At 43.5% G+C, this 19163-nt stretch overlaps 1 protein-coding gene across 1 annotated transcript in view; it reads left to right on the top strand.

The window, feature by feature from the left end:
* The window catches only part of LOC124717017, a 39484-nt gene extending 24504 nt beyond the window's left edge, over positions 1 to 14980 (top strand). Inside the window, exons 3-6 of the mRNA XM_047243663.1 lie at positions 4185 to 4311; positions 6627 to 6712; positions 7989 to 8142; positions 11042 to 14980. Of these exons, the coding sequence (XP_047099619.1) occupies positions 4185 to 4311; positions 6627 to 6712; positions 7989 to 8142; positions 11042 to 11247 (573 nt within the window). The 3' untranslated portion in view covers positions 11248 to 14980. The remainder of the gene's footprint in view (positions 1 to 4184; positions 4312 to 6626; positions 6713 to 7988; positions 8143 to 11041) is intronic.
* Positions 14981 to 19163: the final 4183 nt, after the last annotated feature.

Raw genomic sequence — 19163 nt, 5'->3', positions numbered from 1 at the left:
AAGTTTGGCCGTACCTTTTTGTAACACCCTGTATAGTACTTGGATTACTGCTTGTTGACATTCGTCAGCCGTTACAGGAAGCAGATGGCAATGCAGACACTGTCTCACGGGCCCTACCCCGACCGCTAGCACCATCTATACCGAAATTCCGGTTTCATACTTCTGCACCTGGCATTTACAGAAAACCGCTTGCTAGTTAAATGAACACTATGTAACTGAACACTCCAGAAAGCCGTAGCATAGTCCAGAAGAAAAGCAAAATCACAAGAAATTCTGCTCGTTACATACAATGAGACAGAGATAATCTAACACCCCGAATAGTTTTGCTATCTCTGCTTGGGACTAACTCGCATATACTCTCTCTTTTCGTTAGTCACCTGAATTTTCTGCAACAGCACACTTCTCAGACACTTTTCTTCTGGTCATTGTCCATGTTTCACTCCGGACAGATACTTTCATAAAGTACTTTTCAACACTTAGCCTTACATCAGATGTCTACATAGTTCTCTTTTTCAGAAAAATTTTTCTCCTTATTGCCGGCCTGCGTTTCGTATTCCGTTTACTTCTCCCATTGTCGCTTTTGTTGCTTATTGAGTAGCACACCGCTCAAAAAGTACTCTTGTGTGTAAAACATAAGTGATCACTGTTTCTTTGTCACCTCCGTGTAAATGATAACACTGGCTTCAATTGAACTCCTCAGAGTAGTTCGTGGTCCCTGGATAACCATAAACTCGAATGTAAATTTCTTAGTCACACGGGCAAGCGGAACGAAACAAAACTGCACAACCACGTTTAATAAATGGAGAGACGAGTCACTGTCATATTGCCACATGCCGCTGCTAACAAGCCAGGGAGCCATATTGCGTGCACGAACGGCATGTGATCCACCAGACTACACGGGATATTCATGCGACCAGCGATTAGCGACCGATCACCGCAATTTTCCCACACACGTGCCGTCTACGAACCTATCGGTCGCCCACGCTATGGGGCCCTTGAAGCTCACCCAGAAAAGCAAGTAGTATAGCCAGCACGACATTAGACTGTTGTTGTTGTGGTCTTCAGTCCTGAGACTGGTTTGATGCAGCTCTCCATGCTACTCTATCCTGTGCAAGCTTCTTCATCTCCCAGTACCTACTGCAACCTACATCCTTCTGAATCTGCTTAGTGTATTCATCTTTTGGTCTCCTTCTACGATTTTTACCCTCCACGCTGCCCTCCAATACTAAATTTGTGATCCATTGATGCCTCAGAACATGTCCTACCAACCGATCCCTTCTTCTAGTCAAGTTGTGATACAAACTTCTCTTCTTCCCAATCCTATTCAATACCTCATCATTAGTTATGTGATCTACACATCCAATCTTCAGCATTCTTCTGTAGCACCACATTTCGAAAGCTTCTATTCTCTTCTTGTCCAAACTATTTATCGTCCATGTTTCACTTCCATACATGGCTACGCTCCATACAAATACTTTCAGAAACGACTTCCTGACACTTAAATCTATACTCGATGTTAACAAATTTCTCTTCTTCACAAACGCCTTTCGTGCCATTGCCAGACTACATTTTATATTATCTCTACTTCGGCCATCATCAGTTATTTTGCTCCCCAAATGGCAAAACTCCTTTACTACTTTAAGTGTCTCATTTTCTAATCTAATTCCCTCAGCATCACCCGACGTAATTCGACTACATTCCATTATCCTCGTTTTGCTTTTGTTGATGTTCATCTTATACCCTCCTTTCAAGACACGGTCAATTCCGTTCAGCTGCTCTTCCAGGTCCTTTGCTGTCTCTGACAGAATTACAATGTCATCGGTCAACCTCAAAGTTTTTATTTCTTCTCCATGGATTTTCATTTCTACTCCGAATTTTTCTTTTGTTTCCTTTACTGCTTGCTCAATATACAGATTGAATAACATCGGGGAGAGGCTACAACCCTGTCTCACTCCCTTGCAAACCGCTGTTTCCCTTTCATGCCCCTCGACTCTGATACTGCCATCTGGTTTCTGTACAAATTGTAAATAGCTTTTCGCTCCCTGTATTTGACCCCTGTCACCTTCAGAATTTTAAAGAGAGTACTCCAGTCAACATTGTCAAAAGCTTTCTCTAAGTCTACAAATGCTACAAACGTAGGTTTGCCTTTTCTTAATCTAGCTCCTAAGATAAGTCGTAGGGTCAGTATAGCGTCACGTGTTCCGATATTTCTACGGAATCCAAACTGATCTTCCCCGAGGTCGGCTTCTACTAATTTTTCCATTCGTCTGTAAAGAATTCGCGTTAGTATTTTGCAGCCGTGGCTTATTAAACTGATAGTTCGGTAATATTAGACTATAGAATGATAAAAGGAGGAAACGAAATCAGCACATACGGTGAATGAAATCTCATTAGTTCGTGTGAACTTTATAATGTTAGTGCCTGGTTTACTCAACTCCCATACAGTTACAATGATAATCACAAATAAATGAAGAAAGATGAGCCGAGTGTTTGCTGCTTTTCAAGCTCATGTGATAGCGACGTTGTAACTCACCGTTTCGGCGACCGGGATGCGAGGCTCTTATCTTACAACCTCATAATGTTGCATGCATTTAGACCAGGTGTAAAGCGACTTTCTGGCCACGCTGTATGGTGAATGAAGATCTTGTTCCTGGGAAATACACTCCTGGAAATGGAAAAAAGAACACATTGACACCGGTGTGTCAGACCCACCATACTTGCTCCGGACACTGCGAGAGGGCTGTACAAGCAATGATCACACGCACGGCACAGCGGACACACCAGGAACCGCGGTGTTGGCCGTCGAATCGCGCTAGCTGCGCAGCATTTGTGCACCGCCGCCGTCAGTGTCAGCCAGTTTGCCGTGGCATATGGAGCTCCATCGCAGTCTTTAACACTGGTAGCATGCCGCGACAGCGTGGACGTGAACCGTATGTGCAGTTGACGGACTTTGAGCGAGGGTGTATAGTGGGCATGCGGGAGGCCGGGTGGACGTACCGCCGAATTGCTCAACACGTGGGGCGTGAGGTCTCCACAGTACATCGATGTTGTCGCCAGTGGTCAGCGGAAGGTGCACGTGCCCGTCGACCTGGGACCGGACCGCAGCGACGCACGGATGCACGCCAAGACCGTAGGATCCTACGCAGTGCCGTAGGGGACCGCACCGCCACTTCCCAGCAAATTAGGGACACTGTTGCTCCTGGGGTATCGGCGAGGACCATTCGCAACCGTCTCCATGAAGCTGGGCTACGGTCCCGCACACCGTTAGGCCGTCTTCCGCTCACGCCCCAACATCGTGCAGCCCGCCTCCAGTTGTGTCGCGACAGGCGTGAATGGAGGGACGAATGGAGACGTGTCGTCTTCAGCGATGAGAGTCGCTTCTGCCTTGGTACCAATGATGGTCGTATGCGTGTTTGGCGCCGTGCAGGTGAGCGCCACAATCAGGACTGCATACGACCGAGGCACACAGGGCCAACACCCGGCATCATGGTGTGGGGAGCGATCTCCTACACTGGCCGTACACCACTGGTGATCGTCGAGGGGACACTGAATAGTGCACGGTACATCCAAACCGTCATCGAACCCATCGTTCTACCATTCCTAGACCGGCAAGGGAACTTGCTGTTCCAACAGGACAATGCACGTCCGCATGTATCCCGTGCCACCCAACGTGCTCTAGAAGGTGTAAGTCAACTACCCTGGCCAGCAAGATCTCCGGATCCGTCTCCCATTGAGCATGTTTGGGACTGGATGAAGCGTCGTCTCACGCGGTCTGCACGTCCAGCACGAACGCTGGTCCAACTGAGGCGCCAGGTGGAAATGGCATGGCAAGCCGTTCCACAGGACTACATCCAGCATCTCTACGATCGTCTCCATGGGAGAATAGCAGCCTGCATTGCTGCGAAAGGTGGATATACACTGTACTAATGCCGACATTGTGCATGCTCTGTTGCCTGTGTCTATGTGCCTGTGGTTCTGTCAGTGTGATCATGTGATGTATCTGACCCCAGGAATGTGTCAATAAAGTTTCCCCTTCCTGGGACAATGAATTCACGGTGTTCTTATTTCAATTTCCAGGAGTGTATTATGACACTACGTGTCGTTGCTCCACACTGTATGTGGAGTATGCACATGACGTAAATGCTGACAAGAAACATCAGCTGAGTTGCAATCTTATGTTTCAGATGGGCAACGTTGGGGTACTTTCCTACACGTCGTGGGACATCAGGATGAGCCGGCTGGTCTTGCAGCAGCTGCTCAAAGACGGCGGATCGGGGGAGAGGGACTTGATGCTAGTGAGAAGCTACAGAGGTACGAACATGATTGTTACTTTGATTTCTGCAGACGATACTATTGTTGTATTAAATCCCATCAGAAAGAAAGGAACAGAAGATGTGGTTAGTAATGTTTTGAAACAATTATTAAGTGGTTCTCTGAAAATCTTCATAAATTTTAGAAGAACACAATCTATTCAATTCTGTGCAAAAAATACACCATCATACTTAGAAAGGCCAAAGAAATTGGTACACCTGCCTAATATAGTGCAGGGCCCCCGTGAGTACGTACTAGTGGCATGGACTCGACTAATATCTGTTGTATAATCCAATACTGACCTTACGACTTATCTTAGAAGAAAGATTAAGGAAAGGCAAACCTACGTTTCTAGCATTTGTAGACTTAGAGAAAGCTTTTGACAATGTTGACTGGAATACTCTCTTTCAAATTCCAAAGGTGGCAGGGGTAAAATACAGGGAGCGAAAGGCTATTTACAATTTGTACAGAAACCAGATGGCAGTTATAAGTATCGAGTGGTATGAAAGGGAAGCAGTGGTTGGGAAGGGAGTAAGACAGGGTTGTAGCCTCTTCCCGATGTTATTCAATCTGTATATTGAGCAAGCAGTAAAGGAAACAAAAGAAAAATTCGGAGTAGGTATTAAAATTCATGGAGAAGAAATAAAACTTTGAGGTTCGCCGATGACATTGTAATTCTGTCAGAGACAGCAAAGGACTTGGAAGTGCAGTTGAATGGAATGGACAGTGTCTTGAAAGGAGGATATAAGATGAACATCAACAAAAGACCACATCACCCATCTCAGCACAGCAGCGCCCTCACAACGGAGGTCAATATAGAGCTCAGCACGGAATCACTCTGCCCAGTTCGTGACCCCATCTGGAGGAGTCAACATCACAGTGTAGGACCAGCGAGTTGTTAAAGTTCCTGATGTACTGCAGTAAATGTCGAATATTGTACCTCAAGCAAATTGTTAATTCCTCCATCAAGTGATGCTTTGTTACATTGTGGTAAATTGTGCAGTACTCCTGTGGCAAAGAAGTATTCAAAGTTAAATAAACGTTTTATTCATTAATGTTGTACACAGCTTGTGGTCTCGCAGTAGCATTCTCATTTCCCGAGCACGGGGTTCCAGGTTCGATTCCCTGTGGGGTCAAGGATTTTCACCTGCCCCGAGATGACTAGGTTCTGTTGTGTCATCATTCATCCCCATTACGAATGGAGGAAGGCAACGGCAAACCACCTCCATAAGAACTTACCTAGTATGTTGGTGCGAGTCTCCCGCATCGTTACCCTACACTCTGTCAAGAAGCATGGGACTTCATTTTCATTTCCATTCATTAATGTAATATAGTGAACTAATATTTAATGAGTTACAGTTCCTATGTGCCACCTCGCCGAGCAATCAAAGCAGCCACAATTTTGACCGCATGTAAGTAGTTCCATCTGGTCACAATCATCCAGTGTCGTCAAAAAAGTTTGAACTACGACGAACGAAGTGGAAGGCCAGCTCTGTGTGAAGAACCGCGAATCGCTCGAAGACTCGCGCATCACAATCGAGGTGATAGTGGAACGAGTGAAAGTGAGTCACGGATCAGTCTTCCACAACTTGCACGATATTCTGAGCTATCCACTGGCTTCCGCGACTGGTCACACCCACGCTCGGGGATTCCACTTCTTTTCATAGCAGGATCCCTCTGATTGTCAACTGCGGCATCTCTTATAGCACAGCGGTACGTCGACGACATTGTACGCTCCGTTTTGTTGCCATTCGTGGTAAGTCAGCCCTGGGCTTATTTTTCAGCAAGATAATGACCGCCCGCAAGCAGCGGGAGTTTCTACTGCAGGTCTTTGTGCTTGCCAAATCATGCAGTCGCCAACAGAGTCTTTGGAGCTCATCCCAGTTGACGACGTTTGGAGCACTGTGGGCAGCACCTTCTAACTAGCTCAGGATTCTGACGATCTGAGGCGGCGCCAATTGTACAGAATTGGGCACGATATTCTTCAGGAAGACATCCAACAACACTATCAATCAGTGCGAAGCCGAATAACTGCTTGCATAAGGGCCAGAGGTGGACCATCGCGTTATTGCCTTGCTCAATTTCTGAAATTCTTTCTCTTAAAAAAAAATCATTCAGTTTTCCTGAAATTGTAATCAACTGTTTTTCTGTACATGGGCATATTTTTTTTTTTCTTAAGGTTTTTTTGGCCCTTTCATTTGTTAACATGGCAATCAGCTCCAACAGTAGGCTTTTTTTCGTAAATGCATTTGCTGCTGTAGACGCTGTTATTAAAGGCAGACCCAGTCGGTTCAGAGTATGTTATGTTGTTGCAGTCGGTATGGCGATTATATCGGTTATCTTGGTGCTGTCCATCGCTGCCATTCTCCTAGACGTCGTGCTGTTCTTTGGAGCTTTTAGAGTAAGTAAAAGTAAATTACATTTGAATACATTGTGGGAGCAACCAGTGATCAGTATTATTACTAATATTTACCATCAAAAACAGTCTTGATCACAAATTGTTTATTCCAGTGACCGGTTTCGACCACAACTGTGGTCATCTTCAGACCTATGAACAAGAACCTCCTGGTGGTAGATCACTCACTAGTAGTGAGTGTCCATCCGGACACGCAACAATTCTCAACTTGTCACTTCCTAGCAGCGTTCTCTGTCAGTTCATCGTAATTATTCACAGCGAGTCCTGTATGCACAAACACACACACACACACACACACACACACACACACACACACACACACACACACACACATCTTCTAATTTAACGCATGTATCAGACTACGGTTAATCGGCAGAATACTGTGTATGTGTGTGTGTGTGACCCATATCGGATATGATAAACACTGTGCCTTGTTCACCACTTGGGTCTATGGCTTCGTGGGGTCTGCTCCACACTCTAACCTACCAGCAGGTCCTACCAACTGAAACCGGGACTCGTCCGACCAGGCCACGGTTTTCCAGTCGTCTAGAGTCCACCTGATATGGTCAAGAGCCCAACAGAGGCGCTGCAGGTGATGTCATGCGTTACCAAGGGAAATAGCGTCGGTCGTCTCTTGCCATAGCCCAGATTTCGTCTCACTATCCTAACGGCTACATCACACATTGACTTCTGCGGTTATTTCATGCAGTGTTGCTTGTCTGTTAGCACTGACAGCTCTAACGCAAGTGCCGCTGTTCTCGGACGTTAAGTGAAAGCCGTCAGCCGCGGCGGTGTCCGTGGTGATAAGTAACGCCTGAAATCTGGTATTCTCGGCACAATCTTGAGACTGTGGATCTCGGAATATTGAATTCCATAACGATTGCCGAAATGGAACGTCCCATGTATAGCTCCAACTACTATTCCGCGTTCAGAGTTTTTTAATACCCGTCGTGCGGCCTTAATCAGTTGGATACCTTTTCACATGACTCACCTGAGTGCAATGAAAGCTCTGCCAACGCACTACCCTTTTATATCTTGTGTACGAGATACTATCGCCATCTGTATATGTGTGTGTCACTATCCCATGACTTCTCTTATCTCAGTGTAGGATGAGGGATGTGTGAAAATTTGTTTACTTAGAAAATTAAAGTACGTAGATATTTCCGATTGGCAGTGTAATAACAATGTATCTACCAATCAAACTATCTGTACTGTATGTCCATATTAACCATATATCTACACATCGTTCGTATTTACGCAGCGCCGACGGGACCTGGTGCAGTGTTGGACACACGGACACGCGGTAGTGTCTGGAGCTTACCTGGTCTACTTCTGGTTTGTGCTCGTGAACAACTTCGCCGCTGGCTTCATCCTATCTGGCTTCATGTTTTTGGCCTCAACCATCATCGCCGCAGGTAAGAGATCTGTAATAGGTCTGAGTTTCTTATAGCACTAACGCATTATCAGGAAAGCGATCCACTTCTGCATCTGTGATGCGACTCAATTTTTAATGCCAGTAACACTTCGCACTGTCCTGGCCAATGCACAACCCACACACAGTCAGCAACTGTGTCATCACGAGCAGTCATGCACACAATTCTTTCACAGCCTGTGGCAATTCCAAGGCCGATAAGTAAGACTGCCAACATACAGCCCTACCAATCAAGGGAATATGATTCCCAAATGACAGCTGAGATGTGGGAAAAGTTGGAAGATAAGTCTTTTAGGTGCTGGCTATAATTGGTACGTTGCAGTTCTGAACAATACTCTGAGGGCTTAATCTCACCTAATGCCTGGAGCATCGGTTCGAGGTGATCGTTTCTCAGTTTTGGTTACTGATTATAACTGGACACCAGTGCCTATGAGTTTAATTTGTACACCACTGCACTGAAGATCATCACTATGTGATTGAAAATCGATTTAGCTATCAATAAACCATCAATATTACGGCCAACACTGACCTTCCTTTTAATTTAACATATATGGTCGTTGTGCACACAGCACTCCTTGGAGTTGCCAATCAACAAGTGCATCACGTTATTCAGTCTGTGTGATCATGAGCCTCCAGTGCCCAGCTAGTGGTTGGGCCACCAGATGAAGCTATACATACTACAGGAACAAGAGCTATCAGAGTGGATCCCAGCTGCTTCCTGGGAGACTTAATCCTGTTGAACTTTATTGTTAAGACGCTGAACAATACCCATCAGGCTCCTTATCAACTGCTAGCTGTAACATCAGTTCAGTGGCTATTGCGCTGCATGATTCATCTCAACTGCTCCAGGGACACACACCCAGGTCAGCTGAATCACGTTATTCAATCTGTGTGATTGGTGACTGTGAGTCCCTCCGTGTCCATCTTACTGGTGGCTGGGGCATCAGTTCCATTGTCATTACCTGTGTACATCTAACTGCTGGCTGGGCCGCCAGGCCTGCTTCAGCTATTTTGTATGCTTAGATTAGATTAGAATAATTATTCATTCCATAGACCCATAAAAGAGGGAATCCTCATGGGTGTGGAACATGTCAGATAAACACATTACAAAAATGTAATTAGAAAAACTTGAGTTTCATTATTTTTAATGCTCCTCAGTCAATAAACAGTAAAATTATGTACATGAATTAAAATTAAACTTCTAATATTTACAGGTTTAATCACTTTTTCTTGGCTATTAAAACCAAGTATTGTCAAAAATTAAAGTAAATTATTCATTTCAGTGATCCTCAGTTAAGAACAGTCAGATTATGTACAAGATTTAAAATTAAACTTCCACTATTTACAGACTTAAGACTTACATCTGCTTTCCATACATCCGTCATTCACACAGTAGGTTGTTACTTGGCTGTTACAACCAAGTACTGTCAAAAATTAAAGTATAATAAATTTTCATTAAAATGGTCTACTGCGCTTGTTGAGAAACTCATGGATGGAACAGAAGGAGTTGGCCACCAAAAATTCTTTTAAATTATGTTTAAATGGTGCCTTGTCTGAAACTGGTAACTTATTGAAAATATGCGTTGCTGAATACTGGACTCCTTTCTGGGCAAGAGTTAGTGATTTTAAATCTTTATGTATATTGTTCCTATTCCTAGTATTGATACTGTGTACTAAGCAGATAGTTGGAAAAAGAGATGTATTATTTACAACAACCTTCACTAAGGAATAAATATACTCAGAAGATGCGGTTAATATGCCCAATTGTTTCAAAAGGTTTCGACATGATGTTCTTAGATTTACACTACTCATTACTCTTATTATACGCTTCTGTACTCTAAATTTTTTTCTCTGTTTGTGGAATTACCTGAAAATATGATGCCATATGACATCATGGAGTGAAAATAAGCAAAGTATGCTAGTTTTTTTATATTTATATCTCGTATGTCTGACATCATTCACATTGCAAACACAGACTTGCTTAGGCGCTTTAGCAGTTCATTAGTATGTTGCTCCCAATTCAATTTATTATCAAGTTGTAATCCTAAGAATTTTACACTCTCAACTTCTCCTATTTCCATGTCATCATATTTTATACACACACCAGAAGGAAATCTCTTGGAAGTTCTGAACTGCATATAGTGGGTCTTTTTAAAGTTTAATGACAGTGAGTTGGCTATGAAACACTTATTAAAGTCAGTAAAAATTTAATTAGCTGCCCTTTCTAAATTTATATTTGATTTAGTATTTATTGCAATGTTTGTATCATCTGCAAATAAGACAAACTTGGCATCAGTTATGTAACGGATGGCAGGTCGTTACTATAAACAAGAAACAATAGTGGACCTCATATGGAACCTTGGGGAACACCACATGTAATTTCTTTCCCGTCAGATGATATCTGATTGCCTACTGCTGAAGCGTTACGTAATGACATCCTTTGTTTTCTATTAGTAAGATATGACTGAAATCACTTTGTGAGTGTGACAAATCACTGTTCACCCTAACTGATGCTTGAGAGACTGCATACACATCTGCTGAGTTGTTCAGAATCATTCAACGCCCATTTAAATGTTAACTGAGACGTCAGATCAATGTCCACCATCATTTGCTATTCTGCTCAGTGCCCATCTCAACAGCTGAATGGGGAGAGAGTACCACTTCTTCTACACTGTGTTATCTAGAATGTGTGAATGCGCACTGCAGTGTTACACTATTTTTTCTCAGCTTCGCAGTTCCACTTGGACAGTGTGGATACAGTATCATTTAATAAAACAATCGGCAAAATTAGAAGCTGTTTTGTGTAACACAGTTAACAGTCAGAGCGACGCAAGTAGCAGAGCGCTTTGTCGATCTACTGACGCTGTTGTCTTCTGTTGCAGTGGTGACGGTGTACTTCTGGATAGTGGTGCGTAGCTTCGACCTCAAGCTGCAACGGACCAACTTGAGAACAGTATCTGGCAGTTGCCGTCCACCCATCACCAAGAGTTACGAGCCGGTACCAACGCGCCCGAGTACTTTGTCTGATACCGACAGACCGTTACCAGGAACACTTCATTCGCCCCCACCCTATACCAGCAATCCCTAGACCGGATCCACCTCTGCCACGGCCCCAGGTTTCAGACTTTCTGCTACTTTTAGTCGATCACCATTTCACATAGGACTTACGCAGCACAGCTGGAATAAATCAATTTTGTGGCTGACAGATGGTAAGCCGATAAACGCCATGTGCTCTAGCATTCAATACTCGCGTGAGCAATGAAGATGAAATAAAACTCTGGACTTGCGGATTGAGGAGGAGATGGGAATAGTGGTGGTGACAGCTGGATCGGCAGCTGTAGTGAATGCATCTGCCAACACTACATCTGAGAAGTCCCCATATGTCTACATCATGCCTTCCACCGAGATCTGGGCGCCTCCCTGTCCTTCTCAAAACCTCATTGAGCATGTCACCGGTTATGCTTCGAAAGGATTCCTCGACAGTTTTGGTGATTTTTCATTAGTCTTGCGCAGATGTTGAGCCCCGTGGGACCCGCCTATTCCCCATAACGAGATGTCTGGTCTGGTAAAGTTTGAGCTTCGTGGTTGCCACCCCCGTATGGCAGGAGATGTTGCTGGGGCACGCTAAATAAGCCACCTCGATGTTGTTGTTCAAGGAATCCATACACCCCAACAGCGAAGTATGCTGCTGATGTAAACAGGCCAGTGATAGCTTTGTCTACGAGTTGAGGTGCTGACATCATTTGGAAGGATACCAACAAATTATTTCCCAAGTTCTACGAATTAAAGAGTGATTTGGGGACTTGCTCAACTGCCGTAGACATAAAGCATTACAGCGAGCATGTGCCGCCAGAGAAATAGATGCGATTGGCTGGCAGCTGACCACTACTATTCCACCCCGAGAAACGTCAGTCACAAAGCTGCTTTAATCGAAGCATAGCCAAGATTTCCCAGGAAACTTTGAAACCTCTCTCCCATAACACTCTCACAGATCCCATAAGGTAACGAGCTCGGCCACAGCACCGAAACTGTCGCTGCAACAAATTATGACACGTTTTGAAATTGCCCGAAATGTCAGTGCATCGTGTCCTGTCGAAATATTCCGTTCATGCTAACGATACGCTTCTTCAACATCGGTGAGTCATCAAACGAAAATTTTCTGCTTTCCAGAGATCAAATCTGAATGCATGTTGAAGAAATCATTGTGTGGGAATGTTACAGTAAATAGATGAGATCATTTGTCTACAGATTAGGAACGAATACGTAATCTAATCTTTCCCACTGTGTATAGCGTCGGCAAAAGAGGACTGTAAGTGAAAGGCTAACTTTTAATGTGAACAAAATGCAGATGTCACGGTTAAAGCAACTTCTAAGCTTCATGTTTCCAGAACCGTCGTTCCACCATCACACCAAATGATACGAGGCAGTTCTCAACAACTCTGTTTATGCGTTTTTGAATTTCGCTTCTAACTATATTTGGCCTGATGATGAGACTATGCTCGCAAAACGTGCAGCCTACTGCACAGTTCGTTTAATTGTGCTGCACAAATTTCTGGTCATACTCAAGGAACACTGTAAGGAGTTATAAGAAAGTAGAAACAAATCAGTCAAAGTTCTGAACTAAAACATCCTCCACTTTGCATTGTCTCTGAATGAGGCAATTTACAGCGTCTAGACCGGCAGTTTTTGAAGAAACTAACTTTTCTCACACGCCCATATACGAGCTGGGAACTTTAACTATTTATTTACAAGTGATGTAAAATATACAAGAGAGATTCAGCTACCACAACAGATGTCGTTTTATGCGCCCCACATCATGACAGAACAGTGCTGTTGGCCGGTTCGCTTTGGAATCGTGAAGCACACTGTCAAAATGTCGCAGAATAACTGGTAAAGTGCACGAAGGCATCTCAGACCTATTGTACGTTAGACATATCGCATATTAACATCGCTTGTCATTTATTAATCTTTCCATTGGATTACACACCGGAAAGTAGTTCCACGCTTCTCATTTTGACATTTCCTGTTATTTGTTTCCGATGACAAAACACACCTTGCTAAACAACTTTTCTGATCGATTTGCGAAATATTAACTACTATAAACGGAATAAACTTACAGAAGCATCCAAAGCTTGTAACATTGCACAGATAATTACACAAAGAAAGATCGGAGACACTTGGGTAAGTATGGCAGAAGTAAGATATTTTCGAGCCAAAAATACCGCGGAGTTAAATGGCCAGTCCTCATTCATATATTTTACAGTACGACTGCGTTTGCTTCGAGTTGCCCAAAGCTCTGAGAGGGAACTTAAGCTACATCGATTACGTGGTTGTCGCCTTTCTGGATATCGTTCGTGATACAGACGTAGTGCAGATTGAATAAAACGGATCAGTAGCGGCGGCTGAATCGCCATGTATATGTTTCAAAGTTCCACTGTCCTCCAAAAACGCCACCAGCGTTGTGTATAAGAGACTATTTTTTAGAGATGAGAAAGTCGTAGGACACATTCGTTCAGGTAGTATAGCGGATGGTACAGCAGTGTCCAGCTCAAACGATCGAACAAATCGGCCACAGCTGACACTATATGCGCGCGAGCATTGTCACACAGAATCATCGATGAGTTCTGCACTTCCACACTGATGGCCTTCTGACATACTTTCGACCGTCCGATACACATGGCTCTGTTGTGCAAGCGAGTAATGTGGAGAGGAGGAGTCCATTTGCGTTGGGATAAGGTAGGTGTTTGTAAAGAGCGTGTGGTGTAAGCGATGTTATTTAATCCACTTGCGTTGCGTCTTTACGACGGTATTGCCGCAGTTAGAAGTTCCAACCCCCGAATGTATCAACTCTTTCCAACATCAGCAGGTCTTGAAATATAAACGGGAGCAATAAAGCTAACATGTAGCCGGAAAAAATATTTTTGTAGTGAAATGCCTTTCCTGCTGCCACGCCAACATTTATTATACGATAGGAGGTAAAAATTCATAGAATGCCATTTTCTCTGTTTTCGAATGTTAACTGTTTCTGCGTTGCAGTTATGAGGTTATGCAGGGTTATGAAGTAGATAGAGGCTAACATATGTCGAGAAAAATGTGAAAAAGCCTAAAATCTATATTCGTGTTGTCTGTTGCATCAAACAGTCTCTCAAGATAGCTCCCAAATTTAAACTATCACAACAGTAAGTCGTAATGTAATAAATGGCACCCATCCTCTGCTCGCTTTGGACAGATTTTCGTTAGTATCTTGACTGAAAAGCGGGGCATCAGGGCTACGGAATTCGCAAAGAAATGCATGACAGAATATTCAGGTGCGATATTCATCGACAAGGACCTACAATAGGACGTCTGAAGAGACTGTAAAAATGCCATCTTGAAATAGGACAGCATCAATTAGGCGATTATTATTTAGGGCGGGGGAACGCCGACCTGAACTGAAATCCAAATCGATACACATTTCAGAAAGTCTGCAGAAGATTCCTAATGTTATCCTATGATTCACGTGAATCCCTACCAACCCGTACTCCCTCAGATACTATCCTTATTTCTGACATTCCACCATGAAGACAACTTGGGAACAGATGTTACAACCTGGAAGGCAGATGTGGAGTCCTTTTCCCTTCCTATGTTGTCTAACGTACTGCATTGCTAAGACTATTTAATTTTAAAGATACGTCAGAACAACATATAATGTCTCGTTGTAGTGGAATATCTGTACAAAATTTTTCACTACTTCATAGATAAGAAACTATGATTGTAGTTTATAGATTTTAAAGCTAGTGAATTTTATATGAAATAAACTGAAAAATAATGTGAAAATGTCATCCAAGTATTGTAGTACAACTGAGCTTATTGCAACTACGTCATCCACTAACCCACATTCCAAACAACATATGGTTTTAGATTTAGTAATTATTACAGGTAACGAACTGTATGGTTCAACCACGGAGAACACCAACAAAGGGCTCTCCGGAGACGCTGTGACATAGGGTTTTACACTCTATTCCAGAAGCAACAGAGATGTCACAGCTTTCGAGTTCACACAGACGTAAGTTCCCTTCATTTCATTGGCAATTTCACTATTATAAGCTGAGTGAGTACCACTTGTATCTTTCTAATAAAAAGATTATTTCTTTACGATTACGTTGAGTGTATGTCAAAATCTTGCACGAATTGATTAGGCAATGCAACTCACAATACCAATAAATAAATACAGCTACTGCAAAATACATTCAGCCCCTTAGGCACTGAATCATCTGGCCCTGTTCAAAACTGATAACTTTGGTCCCTGTGCACATTATAAATAAATTACACTGTCTTGCCTCTAATGCAGCAACGATGGAACGCAATATATTCTGATCTCTCACAAAAATATAAGTATGCTAGCCAGGCTCAGCAGTGTGATATGCTTCCTATAATACTTTGAAGTGTACATGAAATTCTTTTGGCTGATAACTGAGAACATTTAAGAAAATCCAATATCTTTAAAAAATATATGACCTGGACAGGGAGGCGGTACAGTTTATGGTGAATCACTAATACTGAGTTTTTTTTAGAAACATTATATTGCAAGTTAAGTTTGGCTTTTCAAAAACGTCTGACAATTTAAGTTACATTAGTCACAATTGATTCACAAGCAATAAGATTTAAACAGCAAGCATTATCTACCTTTATTAATCCAACATAAATGCAAATCATCAAATTACATATAGTTCTGTTAACAAATCTTGAAAGCATTACAAAAATGAAATATCTAACTAGCCTTTTTATCAATACGGTTTACGTACATTCTGAATACTTCTGCTTTCATGTTCAACAATATGCCCCCATCTGAATGTAGCCCCTGAAAACGGACAAATTTACATAAAAAACAAAGTTCTTCAACCTCAGTTTCCACCCTTTAGGACTGAACGTTCCCAGTACCAAAACAGTTGGATCATCCTCTATTACAACACGATTTTTGAGCAGAGTTTCAAAAACTTAGAAACTGTGTAGAATATTGGCAAACTTTTGTGGTATTCAACAACTTACCATTTTTCGACAGAACCAGCGTACGGTGAATGCACTAAGTTTTCTTTTGTTTGCCTATTTAATTTACTATTTTTATTTGTGTACCTTGAAACTGAGAGAGTCACATTTTTTCATTCTTTGTTCGATTTCTACCTTTATTACAGTAAATAACAGGAAAGAAAAACCGAAAATCGGTTATTTCACAAGGCAGTTATTCTGGAAGGCTTTACAATGGAGAGCCAAAGAAACTGATACACCTGCCTAATATCGTATAGAGTCTCTCCGATCACGCACAAGTGCCGCAACACGACGTTGCATGGACTCGACAAATGTCTGAAGTAGTGCTGGAGTGCTGGAGGGTATTGACACCATGAACCCTGCAGCGCTGTCGTATAAATTCGTAAGAATACGAAGGGGGTGGAGATCTCTTATGAACAGCATGTTGCAAAGCATCCCAGATATACTCAATAATGTCCTTATCTGGAGAGTTTGATTGCCAGTGGAAACGTTTAAGTTGAGAGGAGTATTCCTGGAGGCACTCTGTAGCAATTCTGGACGTGTGGGGTGTCGCATTGTCCTGCTGGAATTACCCAATTCCGTCGAAAAGAACAATGGACATGAATGGATGCAGGTGATCCTACAGGACGCATCCGTACGTGTCACCTGTCAGAGTGGTATCTAGTCGTAACAGGAGTCCCAAATCGTATGCCGTATGCCATTACAGAGCCTCCAACAGCTAGAACAGTCCCCTTCTGATTGGAGGATCCATGGATTCATGAGGTTGTCTCCATACCCGTACACGTCCATCCGTTCGATACAATTTGAAATGAGATTCGTTCAAACCAGACACATGTTTCCAGTCATTGGTGTTGACGAGCCCAGGTTAGGTGTATAGCTTTGTGTCGTGCAGTCATCAAGGATACACGAGTGGGCCCTCGGCTCCGAAAGCCCATATCAATGATGTTTTGTTGAATGGTTCACACGCTGATACTTGTTGATGGCCCAGCATTGAAATATGCAGCAATCTGCGTAAGAGTTGCACTTCTATCACGTTGAACGATTCTCTTCAATCGTCGTTGGTCCCGTTCCTGCAGAATCTTTTTCCGGCTACAGTGGTAACAGATCTGATGTTTTACCTGATTCCTGATATTCACAGTACTCTCATGAAATGGTCGTTCGCGGAAAATCCCCACTTCATCGCTACCTCGGAGATGCTGTGTACCGTCGCTCGTGCGCCGACTATAACGCCACTACAAACTTACCTAAATATTGATCACCTGCCATTGTAGCAGCAGTAACTGATCTAACAACTCCGCCAGACACTTGTCTTATATAGGCTTTGCCGACTGCACCGCTTTGTTCTCTCTGTTGACATATCTCAGTAATTGAATGCGCATGTCCTATCAGCTTCTTTGGCGCTCCAGGTGAACTAGTATTGAGAAATAAATAAATAAAACTATATAACTCGAAATCCGGTTTTCAGTGATAACCGTCATCCCCATCGGATAGTGGTCGTCATGTTTCTACTCATTAATGTAAGACCGTGTGCTGGGCCAGGTGGGTAGTCATCGTGCATGAGTAGGTCAACTGTATGAAAGCACTGCCCCTGAATGGAAAGACGCCAGCTTCGAATCCTGCTCCGATACACAGTTTCCATCAGCAAGGAAGTTTCGGTACCAAGTTCTGGTCGCCAGGAATTCTTCAATACAGTCTCAGGTATGTTTGGAAGTATTGGGGCTAGGGCGGTCCCACACCGAAGTACCGTTATCCAAGACGGCGGCGATGACGTAATCCAAGATGGCGGTGATGGAGTCATCCAAGATGGCGGCCTTGATCATCTGATGAGGTCATCCTATATGGTGGATTTTGGCGGGATGTTTGAATTTTGGTGGGAAGCTAGGTCAATTGGGCTACCTCCACTAACCTAACCCCCCCACCCCCTCGCCACCACTCCCTCAGAAAATAGCAGGAAACTCAAATTCCATCAGAATATTGCATCACACCATGGTTACCTCAACTAACCGAAGAAAATGGCAAGAAGGTAGGTCACTTGGACTACCTCCACTAACCTAAGTCACCCGACTGCCACCTCTTCGCCAGCCATTGTGGCCGAGCGGTTCTAGGCGCTTCAGTCTGGAAGCGCGCGACCGCTACGGTCGAAGGTTCGAATCCTACCTCGGGCATGGATGTGTGTGATGTCCTTAGGTTAGTTAGGTTTAAGTAGTTCTAAGTTATAGGGGAGTGATGAAGTCAGATGTTAAGTCCCACAGTGCTCAGAGCCATTTGAACCATTTCGCCACCTCCTCCTATGAACTGGCGGGTAGTTAGAATTTTGGCCAGAAGATACGTCAATTTGTGTATCTCTACTAACCTAAGAAAATGGTGGGAAAGAAAGGGCACTTGGGCTACCCGACCACTACCTTGTCCTAGGAAATGGCGTGGAGAGGTCTTGACCTGTGCTTGACATCTGTTACTATACATCGATAAGGAGTGCTAACCTCCTGGACGAGGGCACATCTCGAGAAATCTTGTGCACTTGGATGGGTAAGGACGCGGCAAGCTCCATTCATTCACGAGACTTGGAGTGTAGCGGCCTACTTCTGGTCGGTTGCAGATTAAGTCGGTAGCGGTGCTGGAGGGCGGGTTGGTCAATGACAATGTGAGGAGGGTCTTTCACTCTCTAATTTTACCGTAAGACAGCGAGGATGCTCTGTGACTCCCATATGCAGAGAGATAGATCGTAAACTAAGCACTATGCTCGAGGTGTAGGAAATATGTAGAGTGCTATCTGATATACTTTGATGGCGTATGTGCTCCAGCATTAACAATGAATGTACTGCACAGTCTTCTATCCACATTCGCAATGATACTGACAAAGTGGAGAAGGGTAGTTTACCTATGATACTGAAATTGGGAGACATGCTGTCGCATCATTGGTCAGTGTTGAAATTACTCTGAAATTGCTAAAATTGTACACACTATCAACTGTGATGCTTA

This window comes from Schistocerca piceifrons, chromosome 9 (assembly GCF_021461385.2).
Source record: "Schistocerca piceifrons isolate TAMUIC-IGC-003096 chromosome 9, iqSchPice1.1, whole genome shotgun sequence".
NCBI classification, from domain to species: domain Eukaryota; kingdom Metazoa; phylum Arthropoda; class Insecta; order Orthoptera; family Acrididae; genus Schistocerca; species Schistocerca piceifrons.
This window is presented reverse-complemented; position numbering and strand designations above follow the sequence as displayed.